At 42.3% G+C, this 18,974-nt stretch overlaps 1 protein-coding gene across 1 annotated transcript in view; it reads left to right on the top strand.

Annotated features, from left to right (window-relative positions):
* The window catches only part of LOC100092336 (myosin-4-like), a 34,903-nt gene extending 30,814 nt beyond the window's left edge, over positions 1 to 4,089 (top strand). Inside the window, exons 33-39 of the mRNA XM_029068087.2 lie at positions 429 to 632; positions 723 to 848; positions 956 to 1,126; positions 1,551 to 1,655; positions 1,738 to 1,833; positions 2,601 to 2,735; positions 3,968 to 4,089. Coding sequence (XP_028923920.1) covers positions 429 to 632; positions 723 to 848; positions 956 to 1,126; positions 1,551 to 1,655; positions 1,738 to 1,833; positions 2,601 to 2,735; positions 3,968 to 3,988 — 858 coding nt within the window. The 3' untranslated portion in view covers positions 3,989 to 4,089. The remainder of the gene's footprint in view (positions 1 to 428; positions 633 to 722; positions 849 to 955; positions 1,127 to 1,550; positions 1,656 to 1,737; positions 1,834 to 2,600; positions 2,736 to 3,967) is intronic.
* Positions 4,090 to 18,974: the final 14,885 nt, after the last annotated feature.

The following is an 18,974-nucleotide window of genomic DNA, read 5'->3' as shown; positions in this document are numbered from 1 at the left end:
AGGTCGGCAGAGAGATAGAGAAGATTGAGATAGAGTGAGAAAAATTGGCATTAGAGAAGAGAAGGGTGCGGGTTGGGTTGCAGTAGGAGAGTAACGAGGTGAGGTGGGAGGGGTGCCAAGGTTACTGAGTGCTTTAAAGCCCAAGTAAGGAGTTTCTGTTTGAAAGTATTGAAAGTATTGAAGAATATAATGGCTATCTTATTGGGTGACTGGCTAAAACAGGTGGGTCTCTAGAGAGCCCTTCTAAGCCCAAGACATCTTCCCTTTCCCATGCAAGGGTAGATCGGTATATTCTCATCACTTTCCATCTGGGAAAACTTTTATTAGGGTCAAATTTTGAGAAGTAGCAGGATTAGAATGGGAACTCGGCTTCTCCAGCTTCCATTTCCAGGAGCCATTCTCCAATTAACTCGTTGCCTTTCCGACAGGCTGCTAATTTGCACCTTGATGATGCGGTGAGGGGACAAGAAGACCTAAAGGAACAGCTGGTGATGGTCGAACGTAGGAACAATCTTTTGCTGGCAGAGATCGAAGAGATGAGGGCAGCACTCGAGCAGACTGAGAGATCGCGCAAAATTGCCGAACAAGAACTCATCAAAACCGGAGAACAAGTTCAACTTCTGCACGCTCAGGTAATGGCCCGAGGTCTGCCCGGGACCTGCAAAGAGGTGCCGTATGGGAACCCCACCAGAGTTCCCAGTTTGGTTTGCTTTGCATCCTAGAACACCAGTCTTATCAATACAAAGAAGAAACTGGAGACTGACCTTTCTCAAATCCAGAGCGAAATGGAGGAAGCTGTCTTAGAGGCAAGAAATGCAGAAGAAAAAGTCAAGAAATCCCTCACTGACGTAAGTGTCTCATCAGAAGATGAAATGTTCAAGGTGATTTTTCCTCCCAACAGGAAAAATCCGAGGGCTTCCTTGTAGTTGAAACCGTGGCTCTTGGCATTTTCCAGGCTGCTCTAATGGCGGAGGAGCTCAAAAAGGAGCAAGACACCAGTGCTCATCTGGAGAGGATGAAGAAGAACCTGGAGCAGACAGTGAGAGACCTTCAGCATCGCCTGGATGAAGCTGAGCAGCTGGCCCTGAAAGGAGGGAAGAAGCAGATCCAAAAACTGGAATCAAGGGTACGTCTCCCTGACACAACCAGTGAATTCTGTCCTCCTAACTCACTAGGCTCCTCTTAAAGCACGGCTTTAGAGTGGAAAGAAGTAGCATCTCCATCTCTCCTTGGTGGCATGGAGGAGTGAGGAGTTCAGATAACTGTGCCTCATTTTACCTCACTGTAAAAAAAACAAACAAAAAAACGAGGATTCGATCTCTCCTACTTGGACTGTGAGCCCCATGGGGGAGAGGGACTTGCTCCAACTTGATTATCTTGTATCTACTCCAGCGTTTAGCGCAGTGATCGACAAATAGAAGTGTTTAACAAATACAATAATAATAACGATGATGATGATACTGAACACCTACTGATTAACAAATCACATCTAAAAAGTGTCTTCGATAGGTCTGTCCAGGAAAAACTCACCATTATTATTCCACTTTCAGGTACGCGAACTGGAAAATGAACTTGAAGTTGAACAGAAACGGAGTGTAGAAAGTATCAATGATGTTCGGAAATATGAAAGGCGGGCTAAGGAATTAGCCTACCAGGTACACCCTCCCTTCAGCTCTACTGTCTGATAGTCTGTGCTACTTGAAATGAAACAAGTTTTTTTTTTTTTCCATTCGTTAGTCTGAGGAGGAGAAGAAGAATGTACTCCGGCTGCAAGATCTGGTGGATAAACTGCAGATGAAAGTGAAAACCTACAAAAGACAGGCTGAAGAAGCGGTGAGTTTCAGCTCTCTTGACGCCCAAATTATTTCACCTGTTTTGCAAGATCATTTTTCTTAAAGATGGGCCACTTCTAGATATGCCCCTCAAGCTGTCATGTGATGACAAACAGCATGGCCTAGTTAAAGAGCACGGGCCTGGGAGGGAGAAGATCTCGTTCTCATCCTGGATCTGCCACTTGTCTGCTTTGTGATCTTGGGCAAGTCACTTGACTTCTCTGTGCCTTGTTACCTCCTCTGTAAAATACGGATTAAGACTGTGAGTCCCAGGTGGGACAGGAACTGTGTCCAACTCGATTAGTTTGTATCTACCCCAAGTATATATGATCTATTGAACCTTTCCATTAGGGTTTAGGTAGAGTCAAAGCTTGCTGGTACATAATTTCATTATTTTTTATGGTATTTGTTAAGCACACACTTTGTGCCAGGCACTGATCTTGCCCAGCAAACAAGTGGTAGAGTCAGAATTAGAACCCAGGTTCTCCGACTCCCAGGCTCATCCTCTTTTTACTATGCCATGCTGGTTCACCCCATTACTCAGAAGAGACAGGAAGTTGGAGCGTTTGAGGCCTTGATTCTATGGCCCTGCCTCTTGTATGGGGGATAGGATTCAGGGTCCCTGAAAATTGGCAGCCTCTCCCCGGCTCTGGGGAGATTTCCAGCAATGGATCATTTTCTTGGAAGACACTGTTTAATATTAGAACATTAAAATCTGAATTGACCAGCCACTCAACATTAGATATTTCTAAAAATCATTCCTACCAGGAGGAGCAGGCAAACATTCACCTGTCCAAATTCAGAAAAGTCCAACATGAACTGGAGGAAGCTGAAGAGAGGGCTGACATTGCAGAGTCGCAAGTCAACAAATTTAGAGTGAAGAGTCATGTAATTGGGAGCAAGGTAAGAGGTTGGAAATACTGTCCTCAGAAAGCATCTGCCAGCTTTTTCAGCACTGACCAGATTTCAATACTGACATCTCAAAATGCTCTTATATCCTTAAGGCATTGACAAAAAATATAGGAACAGGTTTTAATTTTTTAATGGTATTTGTTAAGCACTATGTGCCACGCAGTGTACTAAGTACTGAGACCTGTGGAATCTGTCACTGAACTCATTTATTTTAATACATTTCCACCAGGGAGGCCATTTTCTGGATTTAAATTGTGTTCTTAAAATCATATTCAAAACCAAGAATCGAATGCAATTTGTAAGTTAGTATTAGTGCCCTGCTTAATGGTCTGTCAAAGAAAACAATAGGCAGTAAATAAAGGAGTTAAAAAGCCAGAGACAATACAACGCTGGTGTATTTTGTTCATAACCCTCAGAGATAAAGTACTAGACCATTGAGATGTGTGAAAACAGCACTGAGCACACCGGATCTGTCAACATTTTTGTCAGCTAATGGTTTCCTATCTCATCAAAAAAAATTTACATGGACAAGCTGGTGACCAAAATGAGCGGTCTACTTAATGTAGTTAAAGTGAATAATGCAATGTCAAGTACAGGTGGGAATTGGCACAGTGCTTTTGGAAGGATTGACTGGTCATCCCAAACGCCTCTCAGCACTAGCAGAAAGCAGTCACTGGGTCCAGTTCTCTTAGTTAAAACACTCAGTTGGCCCAGAAACAGGAGATCTGGGTTCTAGTCCCAATTTGGGCTTGGTTCACTGTGTAACCTTGGGCAATGACTTAACCTCTCTGGGCCTTTCCTCAACTCTAAAATGGGGTTGATATCTACACTTCCTCTTAAAACTGGGAGTCATGTAGGGAACAGCGACTTGTCCAGTCAATCAATGGTATTTATTGAGCACTTACTGTGCGCAGAGTATAATGTAACTGGGAAAGTACAACATAACAGAGTTGGTAAACATGTACCCTGCCCACATTAAGCTTCAATCTTACAGTCTAGGAATTATGCCTACCAACTCAGTTGTACTGTACTCTCCCAAGCACTTAGAACAGTGTTATGCACACAGTAAGTGCTCAATAAATACTACTAATTGATTGGCTTGTTCCAGGGCATACCATGATTGCGTGCTTCCACATTTGGGGAAAAGCAGAAGTCCACTTCATGCTCAGATCAGTTTCTTGATTTGTCTCGCTCTCTTCTAATATGTAGTTTATCTTTTCCAGAAGACAATAAATGAAGAGTGAATAAAAATGGAAAAAAAGGAAAAAAATAAGCGAGAGTCTCCAAAATGGAGGTTTCTTTCCAAATGCAATGAATGCTTGTAGGTATCATTTCTCTTCAAAATAAAGAACGAATCTTTCCAAGATTAACTTGGCCTCCATTTCCTGGAATACTAACCACGTTGAACCTTCCAGCTCCCTTGACCCACATGAAAATGTCAACACCCGACAACTCTCTCAGGAACACAACTCTTCCTCTAGAAGGCTACGGCAAAAGAGAATAGGCAACAAAAACAGTCAGGCAACACTTAACTCCTCACTCCCCACCCAAAAAATAAAAATGCTGTACTGAAATCCCTGCAGTAGGATTGTCAAAAGAATATTTCCAAATGATAATCAATGTTATTTGGAAATATTCAAGGCTTCCCTCGACAAGCCTTAAAGGTCACAGCGCTGAAGTCCCACAGGTAACAACTATATTTGCTCTTTTACAACTCTGAGCTCCCACAGATTCATTTTAAACCAAAGCAGTTTAAACTGAATTATGGACCCCATTCAACCACCACGGCCCAGCAGAACTGACACAGCTCCCAACTCTCACAGCTCTCCATTCCCCTCTGGGCCAGGAAGCATGGTCCATCCTTGTCTAATAAAACAAATGCCAGGCTTCTCAAGGGCTTCCGAGACTGCTGATGAGATCCTTTTTGCTTCCAACAACCTTGCAGGCCTCATGTCCTTCAAGATTCATGGCTGTGAGGAAATATGAAGTACAAGTACAAGAAAGTATTAGATTGTAAGCTCCTCGAGGGAGCTTAGCTTCTGCTTTTATTCGCTCCCAAGTACCTAGTACAGTGCTCGACTCAGGAGGGGGCTCCGTAGGTGTTGATTACGAGGAGGGATCGGGAAAGGCCAGTGAAGGGGCATTCCATCCTGACCACTCTGGATAAACACAAATATTGTGATATGTGGTGCAGTTGTGTCTCCCTTCTGTGATGTCTGACACTGTTTTTGCTTTTTGCCACTGCTTCACCATCCTCACTCTCTCCTCAAAAACTGCCACTCCTTTTTGGTGACCGGACTTCTGGATGGCCCACATCCCGCACAGCTAACGGGAGGGTGCGGGATGGTGACTTTAGGTGTCCTTGAACTGGATTTATTTTGTTAATGAGGTGTCTATCCCCTTGATTCTATTCATCGTGATTATGTTGTCTTGTTTTTGTCCATCTGTCTCCCCCAGTTAGACTGTGAGCCCGTCATTGGGCAGGGATTGTCCTTATCTGTTGCCAAATAGTACATTCCAAGGGCTTAGTACAGCGCTCTGCACATAGTAAGCGCTCAATAAATACTATTGAATGAATGAATGGCCTCTCTGCCGCAAGGGTCTCCCGGCTTCCCTGCCAGTGGGAGAACTTGGGTTTATGTCAGCAGCTCTGCATCCTGTAAATCACACATTTCAGGTGACGTTTCCACTTTCACCAGCACTAAATCCTTTATACCGCTGATTGATTGATGGACTGACTCCCTAAAAGAGAAAAGGCTTCAACCCTGCAAAACAAAGCAAATATAATGGAGGGAAGCTGGATCCAGGCAAACCGGCACTAGCAGACAATAGCCCTTTTGGAAGCCAGGATCGCAATTAATGCAATACCAAATAGCAGATTCCAAAAAATATTTGTACATGATCTGGCTGAACTTTAAAAAAAAAAAAAGTTTGCTCTTTGCTTCTTAACTTAGAAGGAAAGGAAGCATTTAAGTCTAAACCTAAATAAAGACTGTGAAATGGCATACCTTTTTTCAGCCAGAAGTTTTCCGAAACAGATTCTAATGGCTCGAGAAGCAGCATGATCTAGTGGATAGAGCACGGGCCTGGGAGTCAGAGGGACCTGGGTTCTAATCCCAGCTCCACCATGTTTGCTTTGGGACCTTGGGCAAGTCACTTAACTTCTCTGTGCCTCATATACCTTATCTGTAAAATGGGGATTACTACTGTGCACCCCATATGGTACGTAAATCTACTCCTGCGCTTAGTACAGTGTCTGGCACATAGTAAGCACTTAGCAAATTCCATTATAAAAAAAATCCCAAAAAAACCTAAGGGTGAAAGATTCTGCTATAAATTATATTCTTTATCCATTTAACATACTTGGGAAGGTACCTGCACTTTCACCAGGAAAATATTACTCATTAAGAGAGGCACAGAGAAGGATAGTGACACTAAAACTAAAACCCCTTCCCAGCTCAAAAATAATCCGTTTTCTTATCATGTGGGGCTCTAGAATATTCCTTTCTTTAAAAAAAAAAGATCAACAATCTAGAAAAAAGCAAACATATATATAAGTCAAAATCTAAACCCAGACTTGTTCCCATACTGCGGCAAGAATCTGCTGCCAAGAATTTTAGGTCTGAAATAAAAGCCGTTCCCATGGAAACACTTTCAGAAAGGACCGATGTCTTCCTCTGTTTCACTCAAGATTGGGCACAGAAGCAGTAATACCACTTGGGAGATGGGTTCCATCAGTGTTTCTGAGCTTTCTGCTTTTTAATTCTAGAATGCCACAAAGCAACCCTCAGGAAAATGCAATAGCGTTGCTAGATGCTTTAGCATTTTCCATAAAAAATCTCCAAGAACTTCATGGATGTACGCTAAAAACCACAAAATAATCCTCAAAAACATTATCCTATAGTTAGGGGAAAGCATGGAGATATTTGTCCAAAGTCCTAAAGTCCTCTGTGTAAAGGTTATAATATGAATGTTATTGTCAATCAGTATCTCAGACAGGATGGAGGTTCACAAACATGCTGTTTTTATCATAACCACTCCCTTTGGCTAACACACAAGAACATAAGCTCCTTGAGGGCATGGATCAGGTCTTCCCACTCTATTGTATAATAACTGTGGTATTTAAGCGCTTACTATGTACCAGACACTGTACTAAGCAGTGGGGTGGATACAAGCAAAGCGGGTTGGACACAGTCCCTGTTCCGCATGGGCCTCTCAATCTTTATCCCCATTTTACAGTTGAGGCACATTTCCACCACTTGTTGAGCCGGAACTAGAGCGCAGACTCTTCTGTCTCTCAGGCCTGTGCTCTATCCACTGGGCCACACTGCTTCTATTAAACTCTCCCCAAGTGTGTTTTGTTCACAGTAGACACTCAATAAATACCGTCGATTGATTGAAACAGGACTTAAAACAATCAGTACTGAGGGCAAATTATATATTCAAATCTAATTTTATTTTCAAATGCAATTTGTAGTGTAAGCTCATCTCTAGACTGTGAGCTCATTCTGTGCAGGGAACATATCTACCAACTCTGCTACAGTGAACTTTCTCAAGCACTTAGTACACATAGTAAGCACTCAATAAATATGATTGTTGATTGGTGTCCGTTGCTTTAGAGAATAAAAATCACCTTTTGCCTTGTGATTTTCCCAACTCACTTCTTCCCCCTAAACAACTGAAGGTGGAAAGAAAGAAAGGGAAGAGTTTTAGACATAGTAGTCTCAAAGGACTGCTACGGCATGTGCAAAGTGCTTTCAGAAGTGTGTTAATGTCACAAGGGGTCTAGTTAAGTTCTAATCTCTGCAAATGGCAGCAGGTAATGGAACCAGAAAGAACCGGGCATTCGGTCTTCTTCAAAACATTTTTCAGCACTACAGTACATTCGAAATAAAACTCATCCCACAGATTTTCACAAGTAATTGAAATGCAATACGAAGGGCATAGCAGCAGCTCTAATAAAATCCAAAGCAGAGTACAAAACGCATCCCCAAAATGTATTTTGAACAACAGTCAAGTCCTGAAATACATTCCCAGTAGGGTCCTACTTGAACCCTAAAACTAAAGTTTTTAGGACAGCAGAATGTTTCTAAGGAAAAGTGTTCTAGTAATCTAATGCTTTAAAACAAGAAGGGAGTCCTTCCTTCCACAGATAGGGCTGGTCAACTCCTTATGTGAGTTGAAGGGGCAGAAACATCTGCCATTGGCCATCCGCCAACAAGCAAGTTATCGGGGCAGATGGCCCATTCATGCCAGTTTCAATTGCCAAAAAAGATAAGAGTACTGAAATGAATTCAACCTGAGTTGATGCAGAGTCATCTTCAAGAGATAAAGCTACCCTTTCAGATGGGTTCTACTGGAGGTTTCACTGTCAGAGAGCGCAGCTGAGAGGGTCAGGAATGCAGTCACTAAAAATGTTTAAAAAGCTAAAACGGATTAGAAAAACCTGCTTAAGATTTTTAACCCAAAGCCTGTTGCATTTTTGCTAGAAATCCAAGCTAGGGATCCACCTCTCTACCAGGTTTGGTCTTAAGTTGGTCTTGGGCCAGGCGTCCAGGGGAGATCTGGGCAGGTACGAGAAGCAGCTTGGCCTAGAGGAAAGAGCACAGGCTTGTTAGTCAAAAGACCCGGGTTTTAATCTCAGCTCCGCGACTTGCTTGCTGTGTGATTTGGGAAAGTCACTTGACTTCCCTGTGCCTCAGTTTCTGTAAAATGGGGATTCAATGCCTGTTCTCCCTCCTACTTGGATTGTGTCCCCCCATGTAGGACAGGGACTCTGCCCAACTTGATTAGCTTGTATCTTCCCCATGGTTTAGAACAGTGCTTCTCAAATCTTGTGTTTAACAAATATAAAAAAGAGGCTTCAGTGTGGAGTGAGGAAAGGGACCAGGGAAAGACCGAGAAATGCAAACTCGCCTTTACAACAGGCCTTTTTGGTCATCATTATCAGAGGTAATTATTAAGCACTCACTATGGAGAAAATGGTGCATTAAGAGTTTGGAAGAGTACAGTCTAACAGAGTTGGCATTCACATTCCTTGCCCACAACAAGGTTACAGTCTAGAAGAGGAGACAGACAATATAATCTATAATACATTATTTATAACTATGTACCTAAGTGCTGTGGGGTTGAGGGCGGAACAAATATCAAATGCCCAAAGGTCACAGATCCAAGAGCACAGATGACGCACACAGAACCAAAAGAGGAGTCCGGGTGCTAATGAGCCATTCTCCTTTCAGGTTCTGGTATCAACACAATCCTTAAAGACAAGCCTATTTTATTGAATGCTGAGAGATGGCTTTGCTGCCTGGGAGTTTAGCAGTCTCCCCTCAGAAAGGAGTTGAAAGTTACCTGCATCCCTCCCTCTCCCACCTTCCTTTTTTTAGCTTCCTGTTTCATCACCCTGACCTGCTCCCTTTATTCACCCCAGCCTCCCACCACTTAGGTAATAATAGTAATAATAATAATAGTCGGCATTTAAGCACTTACTATGTGCAAAGCTCTGTTCTAAGCACTGGGGATGATACAAGGTGATCAGGTTCTCCCACGTGGGGCTCACCTTCTTCATCTCCATTTTTCAGATGAGGGAACTGAGACCCAGAGAAGTTAAATGACTTGCCCAGAGTCACACAACTGATTAGCGGTGGAGCTGGGATTTGAACCCACGACTTCTGACTCCCCAGCCCGGGCTCTTTCCACTGAGCCACACTGCTGTAATTCAATTATTTATATTAATGTCTGTCTCCCCTTCTAGACTGTAAGATCATTGTGGATAGGGAATTCATTCAATTCAATTCATTCAATCATACTTATTGAGCGCTTAATCTGTGCAGAGCTCTGTACTAAGCATTTGGGAGAGTACAATATGGACACATTCCCTGCCCACGAGTTTACAGTCTAGAGAGAATGTGTCTGCTTTATTTTTATATTGTACTCTCCCAAACTTTAGGTACAGTGCTCTGCACATAGTAAGCCCTCAATAAATACGACTGACTGACTTCAACTCCACCCCCACCACCCAAAATCACGAAGCTTGGAACACTCCTTTCCTCTACTAAGTAGTTTACGACAGATGTTTTGTCAAGGGTTTGAGAGTCCAGAATGGCAAGCAACTTTCATCCTTGATCAGCAGGGAGCCATGGCAACTGCAGATTCTGCTGCACTGCCTGGTGGTTTGAAAGGTGGGGACACCAGTCACTGTGCAAAGGTGTGAAAAGGCTTCGATCCATCAATCGGTGGCATTTATTGAGCACTTAGTATGGGCAGAGCACTGTACTAAGCACTTGGGAGAGTACAATACAGCGGAATTCCCTCCTCTCTTTGACCCTGTTCAGGCAGACATAACTAACAGAAAACGTGGCATTTTGAAAAAAGTTGAGGGAAAAATCTTCCCCGGGAAGCTCAGAATGTGTCGTAGTGATATAGCCAACTCTCCCAAGCACTTATTACAGTGCTCTGCACACATTACCCAGTTACCTCATCTGTAAAATGGGAATTAAGATTGTGATACCCACGTGGGACATGGATTATTTTGCATCTACCCCAGCGATTAATACAGTGTGGGGCATATAGTAAGTGCTTAAACACCATTTTTAAAAAATGAGTAGGTTAGATTGAGAGCGTGCTTGATGCAGGAAGAGATAAGTCACTGAGGAAGGTTCCGGAGGAGCATTGAGACCACCACTTCTTTCTGATCACAGAAACAAGAGCGGGGAGAGGTGCTGAGGATACAGACTCCCTCGATCAATACTCATTTAATGGGCCATCTGAAAATTGCTGGGTTGGACATCGGCAGTTCCTCTCCATTAACAATAACTGTCCTTATTCACTTTTACAGTATTTGCTTTTTCAATTCTTCCCTCACAACTCTAAATAAGAAAAAAGAATCATCTACAAGGCCAGCACTATTCTCCGGCACTTACATCTCTGCTCCTCCTCAGCTAGTTCTCTCAAAACCTTTGCTTCGGCTTTTAACAAACACTCTCCATGCCTAAATCAACCTCTCTCTTCACCAAAACACACTCTCTCCTCTCCTGAAATCCGCTTCTTCCACAGTTTTTCCCAAGAAAATGCAAACAGTATATAGTCACCCTCTTGTCAGAGGATGACTAATTATACGTAATTCATTATGCAATTCAGAATTGGCATTTTTATATAGCTACAGACCTATATACCCTGCATGGGTCACCTCATACAAAACATTCATCATAGAGTATTTTTTATGGCTGCCAAATGTTGTTTCTGCTGTTATCTTTGTAATTTTGAATTTGTTTTAATATCCAAGTCAAAGTTCACTCCAGAGGCAAAGATGATAATGAACTTATTAAGCAGCTCGAGTATTAATAGAATGTCATGCATACAAAATTGCTTAATTAAATCTACAATCCATCAATCGTATTTGTTGAGCACTATGTGCAAAGCACTGTACTAAGCCCTTGTGAGAGCGCTTAGAACAGTGCTTGGCAAATAGTAAGCGCTTAACAAATACCATAATTATTATTGTTACAGTACAACAGAATTAGCAGATATGTTCCCTGCCCATAACTAGCCAGCAAAGGGAAGATAGGTTTTTGCTTTAATAACTCTTTAATAGACTCAATATCTACTTAACTCAAACGAAGCATAATGGCTCAGTGGAAAGTCGGAGAGACTTGGGAGTCAGAGGACATGGGTTCTAATCCCGCCTCCACCACTTGTCTGCTGCGTCAACCTCGGGCAAGTCACTTAACATCTCTGGGCCTCAGTTACCCTATCTGTAAAAGGGGGATTAAAAGTCTGAGCCCCACGTGGGACAACCTGATTACTCTGTATCCACCCCAGCGCTTAGAACAGTGTTTAGGGCAGAGTAAGTGCCTAACAAATACCGCAATTATCATGATGACAATGATGATGATGATAAAAGGATTACACTTTGCAAAAGCTACTCACTGTAAATGTCTCCTTGGGTAATAAATGTCTCTTCGGGTAATTGTGACCATTCTGTAATTAGTTAATTGATTAGTTAATTAATTAATTAGCTAATTACAGAGTGGCCCAGGGGCCTGTAGGGAGGAGTGAGAGCACTGCCCCCTGGTGTTCCACAAAGGAACAAGTGATGGATTTCCATTTTAGTGATCACTGCAATCCAGAGATCTTCAACTGAGAGGGCAGAGAAGTGTCCAGTAGATCCGGGAATCTACTGGAAAATTTTAAACACAAATCTACCGCTAGAAAACTACGACAGATTTTGCAGGTGAAAGTTGTTTGGTTGTTTTTTTTCCGGGGAAAAGTTAAAAGAATAAAAATGGGAAAGAAAAATTGCAAGGAATTGTGCAACTGGAGTCATGGGCAGAGTGTACTTCGGCTGCAAAGAGACAAGAGATTGTGGTTGAAGTGCCAACTCACCGGTAAACCTGAAGTGGTGACTATGTCGTGAGTTTTTCAGGAGATTATTTTTGTTTTACATCATTCCAGGATGCAGCACTCCGCTATCAAGATAGCACACATCCACTTCACCAGAAATACTAAAAGCCACTGAAGTTATCATTAGAAAAAAATAATTGGAAATATTGCCAAAATTTTCATGACTATAGGAATGCACGGGCACAACGCAGGGTGTCCATTTAAGCAGTTTCACACTATTTTTCATCTGGTCGATACCCTGTCCGGGCCAGACAAGGCACTGGGGTGAGTTGGGCATTTTTATTTCACGCACCAAGTCTCCAGGCTTGGAAGCGGAATCCAAGTTCACAGAAACCTCGGCGGGTAACACAGTCTGGAGAGAGGGAGAGAAGGAATAACCAATCCCATTGGCGACACATTCTAGGTTCCAAATGAAGTTATTGTGCTACACTGAATAACCTACACAACCTGCATTGATGCATTATACATCTCTTACTTCCTGGCTAATAAAGGCATGTATGATACCCTCAGGAGCCATCAGTGACCTCGCTACTCAATGATATACATATCCTTTTTCCTTCTAATATGAAACATTTTATTTTCTGTCTGGTCCACTAGATTCTAAGATCTTGGATCTAGGACTGTAGACCCAGGTCTACAAATTCTATTGTTCTCTCCCAAAGGCTCAGTCAGTCCTTTATGCACAATCAACTTTCAAATTTTTATGATTGACTGAATAGGGATTGGAGGGGAGTAGTTTAGAATGAGCTTCCTTATTTCTCATTGAAATAGTAGTTTGCAGATACTGATTTCCTCAATAATAAATTCTCAAGAACTCATGTGTCGATATTAAAAAAGGAACTTCTTAATCACATTTACTCAGTGCCCAGGTAAGTTGATTATTCTTTCTTTTGCCACTGTATGAAATAAATGAAAATTAATCCTAACCTAAGTTGGATTTCTCATATATTTTATGTACATAATGCACATATTTGGCACTTGTAAAATAGCTTCTTCATAAAACAGTTTAAAGTTTACCACACAAGTAACCTCACCATCTCAGAAAGATAGGTTTTGCTCCTTTTTTGTGTGTGTGAACAAATGGGTGGAGAGAAGTGACATACTTTATGAAGTCAATGACAGAGCCAAGAAATTAATCATGCTCAGTTTTTTAATCATCGCACTCCTTTTCCCTTCTCATCTATTAGGATGGATCCCAACATTATTAGGCTATAAAAGCACCTCTAGTCTCTTCCCCAAAATCCAGGGGGGCAAGAGACTGCATCTCTCTCAATCCAGGCAGGCAGTCTACAGAATATTTTCACACTCCAACAGAGCAGCTACTTCTAGGTGGAAAAATGGCAGGTATTTGTTTGACAAGTTCAAAGAGACTAGTCTACTCCATAGCTTAGAACAGGAAGAACACAACTGTGCCTAATTAAAACCCAAAAGGGAATTTAATTATAACCTGGAATTTAGCCAAGATCTCCCAGCTAACCTTCCTCCATTTTATTCTCCCATCCTCATTAGCCACACTATCTCAATTTCTTTGTCTTTTGGGAGAGCCTTTAATTTAGCATTGGACAAATGGCTGAGAAGGGGAGAGAAAGAGCCTCTGACTCTACAGTCAGCTAAATTTCCTGCACTATTTGAATGATTTCATAAACCCCAAGCAAATTATACGCCCAGTAAAAACTGACTTTTCATGAAAGTTTCATAATCCGCTGTCTAAAGCCAAGTGGCGAGAGCAACAAGAATCAATCAATTGAATTTATTGAGCACTGTGTGGGGAGTACTATGCTCTGCACTTAGAAGAGTACAATCCAGTAGAGTTGGTAGTCGTGTTCCCTGCCCACAAGGAGCTTACAGTCAAGAATGCCAGCATCTAGAAATATATATACTAAAGGAAATTGTCAATTTGGGGGTTACAGGGAAAACTATGTAAACATCCATTCTGTGACTCTAATTCCCCTTCTCTCACCTACCACAATCCTGTCTCCTAGAACAGCAGAGCTATGACCAAAACCAACATAATGGGCCTGATTGACAACTCCTCCTATTGCCACTCGGGATACATATAAAACCCGGAGGTCCTCCACTTTACACCCCCATCTTCCCCACATAGTCCCCCTCTTCCGCCTGCCCATCCAAGCCCCGTGACAGCACAAAACTTCTCTGCTTTCCCTCCCCGCCCATTCCCAGCCCTCACCTCTCCCCCTTACCTGAGTTCCGGTCACAGGCCAAAGTCCTAACAGCAGGAGTGAAGCCCTGTGTGACCGTCTCCGAAAATATCGGTGCTGGTGTGGCGGAGTGGCTGAGAGGGCATCGGTGAGGGTGTCAGACCTGTGTGCAGTGTTTTGTTTTTGGGGACAGGGAGATAAAATGTTCTTATGTTCATAGTCTTCAAGAAAATATTACAACTTTGAATAGAATAGATCCCCAAACCCTCAGTTTCCCTCAGCCTGAGACCTATTTAACGCTTTGCGTCGGGCTTGTTTGAAATGGTTCACGCTATACTTGAATGACCTACACGGCACACCACCAAAAACTATTTTTGGGGTTTCAAATTTCCCGAAGTGCTCCTTGCTTTTTTTATTTCTGTTCCTGATTATTTTTTGACTGCGCACCCAAGCAAATACACTGTTAGAATATAACCCCCCAAAAAGCATTTGTATGTCTTACCATTAGTTCTTTAAGCACCATGCTGGCTTCACATCAAAAGTAAGGGAAATACAGACAAAAATGACCATTGCAACATAATAATACTGACTAAGCACTTACTACATGCCAAGCACTATGGTAAATAAAACATAATCGCTTCGGACCCGGCCCCTATCCCACATAAGGTTCACAGTCTTGGGGGGAGGAAGAATCTCTATTTTATTCCCATTTTACAGGTAAGAAAACTGAAGGGTAGGCAATAGTCAGGCTCAGAACCCAGGTTACCTGATTCCCACTCCCATGCTCTTTCCCATAGGCCATACTATGGACTTCAGGTAGCTCCACCTTAGAGTTGGTTTTCATCAGGTAGCTCACAAGAAAACTTTCCTACCAGATAGTGTCACAGTTCTAGAATTCACCTTTTATCTATGTTGAATATAGGATCTGGAATCACTGACTGCAATAAAACAGTTAATACAGGGCCCCACAAAAGGAATAAGAATCAGAACAGCTACACAGATTTTTACCTTTAGGCCTCATTTTATTTAAGAGCTTAGTCCTCTACAACATGAGCTTAAAAACAAATTTCTCATGTCTTATGAAACAATGTCCAATATTTTTTAATATATTACGGAATCAATTTGTACATATGTATACATCAGACAGAATAACTTTGCTTACAACGTGCCGATCATTCAGTGCCGAAGTACTTGCATTTGGGTCATAGAGTTAAGACAACTCATCTACGTTTTTTCCTTTGCTTAAGAACAGTTCTTTGTTTAAGGGAACCTCTAAACAATTCTCAAAAAGGTACACTTAGTGTTTGGTTCTTTTATTATTTTGGTCATTTACAAAGGACAATGATAACTTTCTTTTGTTCAACTCAGGCACCATTTTCAGCAAAAGAAAAATTGCCCTTCTGGGTGATATAGTCCGCTTTACCATGGTACAGTACAAATAACAACATAAAAAAAAAACCACTTTAGTTTCCCTGCCTTTTACTCTAAGTCCAATTACAAGTCATAACCAGATGGTTGTGTAGTCAAAGACATAAACCAAATTTATTAGTGAAAATCGGAAGGATATTCAAGTTCCATCTGGGGTATTTTCTTGCTTTATTTCAGTTCAAAAAGCAGCCAATCCCTAACCTTTTTAGAGAAGAAGATTTAGTGTTTGAATGAGAACTAATAAGGAAAAAAAAAAGATCCCAGTTGGTCTCCCTTTATAAACCAAAAACTGCAAATCCTGGGTTGGAATTGAAGCAAATTTCCCAGTTTGCACAAGAAAACCGTAAAATGCATATTCTTCTAGGTGCCAATAACTGATCTAACCAATTTATACCTCCCACAAGCATAACAGGAAGACAGTACGTCTTACGGTTCCACTTTAGACACACCATGAACCCTGAAGGGATTCGTTTTAAAAAGGCAGAAAGAGAGAAAGACACAGAGTTCAAGTGAGTCGAACCCAGTGGCCTCTGTTCAAAAACATGAGCTAAAAACGTAAGCAACTCTGAAATGCTTCCTGGATTGAGCTAGCAGTGAAGTCAAAACCTGATACTTTTAAAACGAACAGAAACATAGCCGTTTCTTCCCCATTTTTCCCTTCTAGCACCTCCTGTCACAATCTTGAAAATAATAAGGTCTTGGTGAAAGACCCAGCTAGTTCTCAGATAGCTGTGGGGACTGTTATTGCAACTTATGAAATAGTCCCTTTCCTTTTTATCCACAGCCAACATTTTAATGCAAACAGATTTTGCCCTAGGCCGTCCCTTAGTTGGTATGACAACAAAATGTCGGTGTCACTCTGAGGCAAGTGGTTACCACTTTTCATTAACCAAAGATTGCACCAAGTCACTGAGGTAGGAAGCAGCACCTTTTTTGAAAAAAACACTTCTCTAATTGCTGGATTTTGAGCATCATTACCATCTTTCCTGGGACCTGCTCCAAGGCTTGGATGCTTGTCACTATCTTGACGCTCACAGCTAAGTAACGGGGTACACAGGAGAACGTCCTAGAATGCAAAAATTTAAAGAATAAACCTTGATGCATACTCCCCTGCAACTATAAGATTCCTACCACCCTGAGAGATTCAAGCATCCCAAATAGGGAATTCCAGGAAAAGCATCTCCTGGAGTTTTGGAGAATTTCTTGAGATAAATATTGGGGAATCAGGGAGCACCAAACCCCAATCATTTTAGAAACTAAATACCTGTGAGTTGCAGGCATAGAAGGAAAATGGAAAGTGAGATAAGTCAAAGAGAGCCTGAATCTGCCTACGGACAAATAAACCATGTTCACAACTTCCCCTTCAGTCATGCAATTGCTACATAGATAAATCTCCTAACATTTCATACCAAATGACCAGTTTTTATGCAACACTTCTGAATTTTACTTAGTTAAGGGCTAGGTAGAGCTCTGATTTACTGCAACACATTTCCCAGTAGTTATTTGGGTTTTTTTGGTGTGTGAAACCCATTTCATAAAATGTTACTTTGCGCCATTCCTCCAACAGTACAAACATCTTTTAGAAGCTTTCAGTTTCCAACATAACTCCTGATAAGCAAAAATGCCAATTTAGATACCCTAGGGAATTCCTCTTCAACATCGTCATGTTTACCATCCCACAGAATTTACCATCCCAAACCCATACTAGATTCAGTCAACCCATTCACTGAGTACAATTCAAATCAAAGCTGCCGGGTCCACAACCAGAAACGCCAGTGATAAAAAAACCCATTCAAAGTATCTCTTGTGTCCTGAAAGATAAGATTACTTCCTGCAGCTTCCGAAGAAAGCGCTGCCTCAGGTTGGTTTACTTTCATTACATGTCACAGGTCTAAGTGTCACAGGTCACTCAGGAGGTAAAGTCTCAACGTGCCGCTCGTGTTTCAGGGACCATCATCGGTGGCTGCTATACCAACTAAAACCACATTATGGCAGCATCTGCAAAAGGAATATCTTAGAATATTGAAAAAATGTCATGGACCCTGCCTGCTTCATAGCTTCGCAAATCATATCCACCCTGCCATCCATCTTCACAACAGGGTGATTTACTACTAATTGTTTTTGTCCCAATTCAGAAAGACTTAAAAAGCATTTGGCATGATGGTGCAGTTGGAGCTTTCTGCCGTGCGATGGAGTTCTTAGGCAGGCCTCCTAATCCTTTTTCTAATGATATTTGTTAAGCGCCTGCTATGTGTCAGGCGGTGTTCCGATAGCTGGAGTTTATACGACTTGATCGGGTGAGATGGAGTCTCTGTCCTGCATGGGGCTCGCGGTCAAGTAGGAGGGAGAGTACTGAATCCCCATTTTCCAGTTGAGGAAACTGAGGTACAGAGAAGTAAAGTGTCTTGCCCGAGGTCACACAGCAGGCAAGTGGTAGAGCCAGGATTAGAACCCAGGCCCTCAGCCTCCGGGGCCCGTGCTTTTTCCTCAAAGCCATGCTGCCTTCCTAATTGCCCTTTAAATCGTGAGCCTCAGGTAGGACAGGGACTGTGTGCCATCTGTTTATCTTGTAACTTCTCCAGCACTTCGCACAGAGTAGGCACCTAATCTATACCGTGATTACTGTACTCCATACGCACTCTGCTACTCACCCCAGCCCCACAGCAGATTATACAGATCCTTATACTCCACTATTTCACCTACCTGTAATTGGTTTTAATCTGTCTCCCTCTGTGGACTGTGAGCTTCTTGTGGGCAGGGCTCAGGTATGGTGCTTTCCCAAGCACTTAATACAGTGCCCTACACACAGTAAGCGCTCAACAAATAGCACTGATTCACTGATTGGCCAAGGCAGCTGCTGTACTGGGGATTCTGGCAGCCTTCTGCTCCTCCACAACCACTGGCTGTCTACGCTGGATACCAGTGAGGTGGAGGGTAAAGACTAGGGAGTGAGAAAGCTTGAAATTCAACTGTCAGACTGGAAAGACCAGACTGCCAGGGCAGGATCCATGATAGCATTACTGCTCTGTGGTCCCAAAGTTGTTATCGCTTTAGGTTTGGGGCGATATCTGCTTAACATGCAGAGGTGGCTAATCAATCAATCAATCAATGGCACTGAGAAGCAGTGTGGCCTAGTGGATAGAGCACGGGCCTGGGAGTCAGAAGGATGTGGGCTCCAATCCTGGCTCTGCCAGGTGTCTGCCGTGTGATCTCGGGAAAGTTGCTTAAACGTCTCTGTGCT

This window comes from Ornithorhynchus anatinus, chromosome 6 (genome assembly GCF_004115215.2).
Source record: "Ornithorhynchus anatinus isolate Pmale09 chromosome 6, mOrnAna1.pri.v4, whole genome shotgun sequence".
In the NCBI taxonomy this organism is placed as follows: domain Eukaryota; kingdom Metazoa; phylum Chordata; class Mammalia; order Monotremata; family Ornithorhynchidae; genus Ornithorhynchus; species Ornithorhynchus anatinus.
Note: the sequence above shows the minus strand (reverse complement) of the source record. Positions and strands in the feature narration are given on the sequence as shown.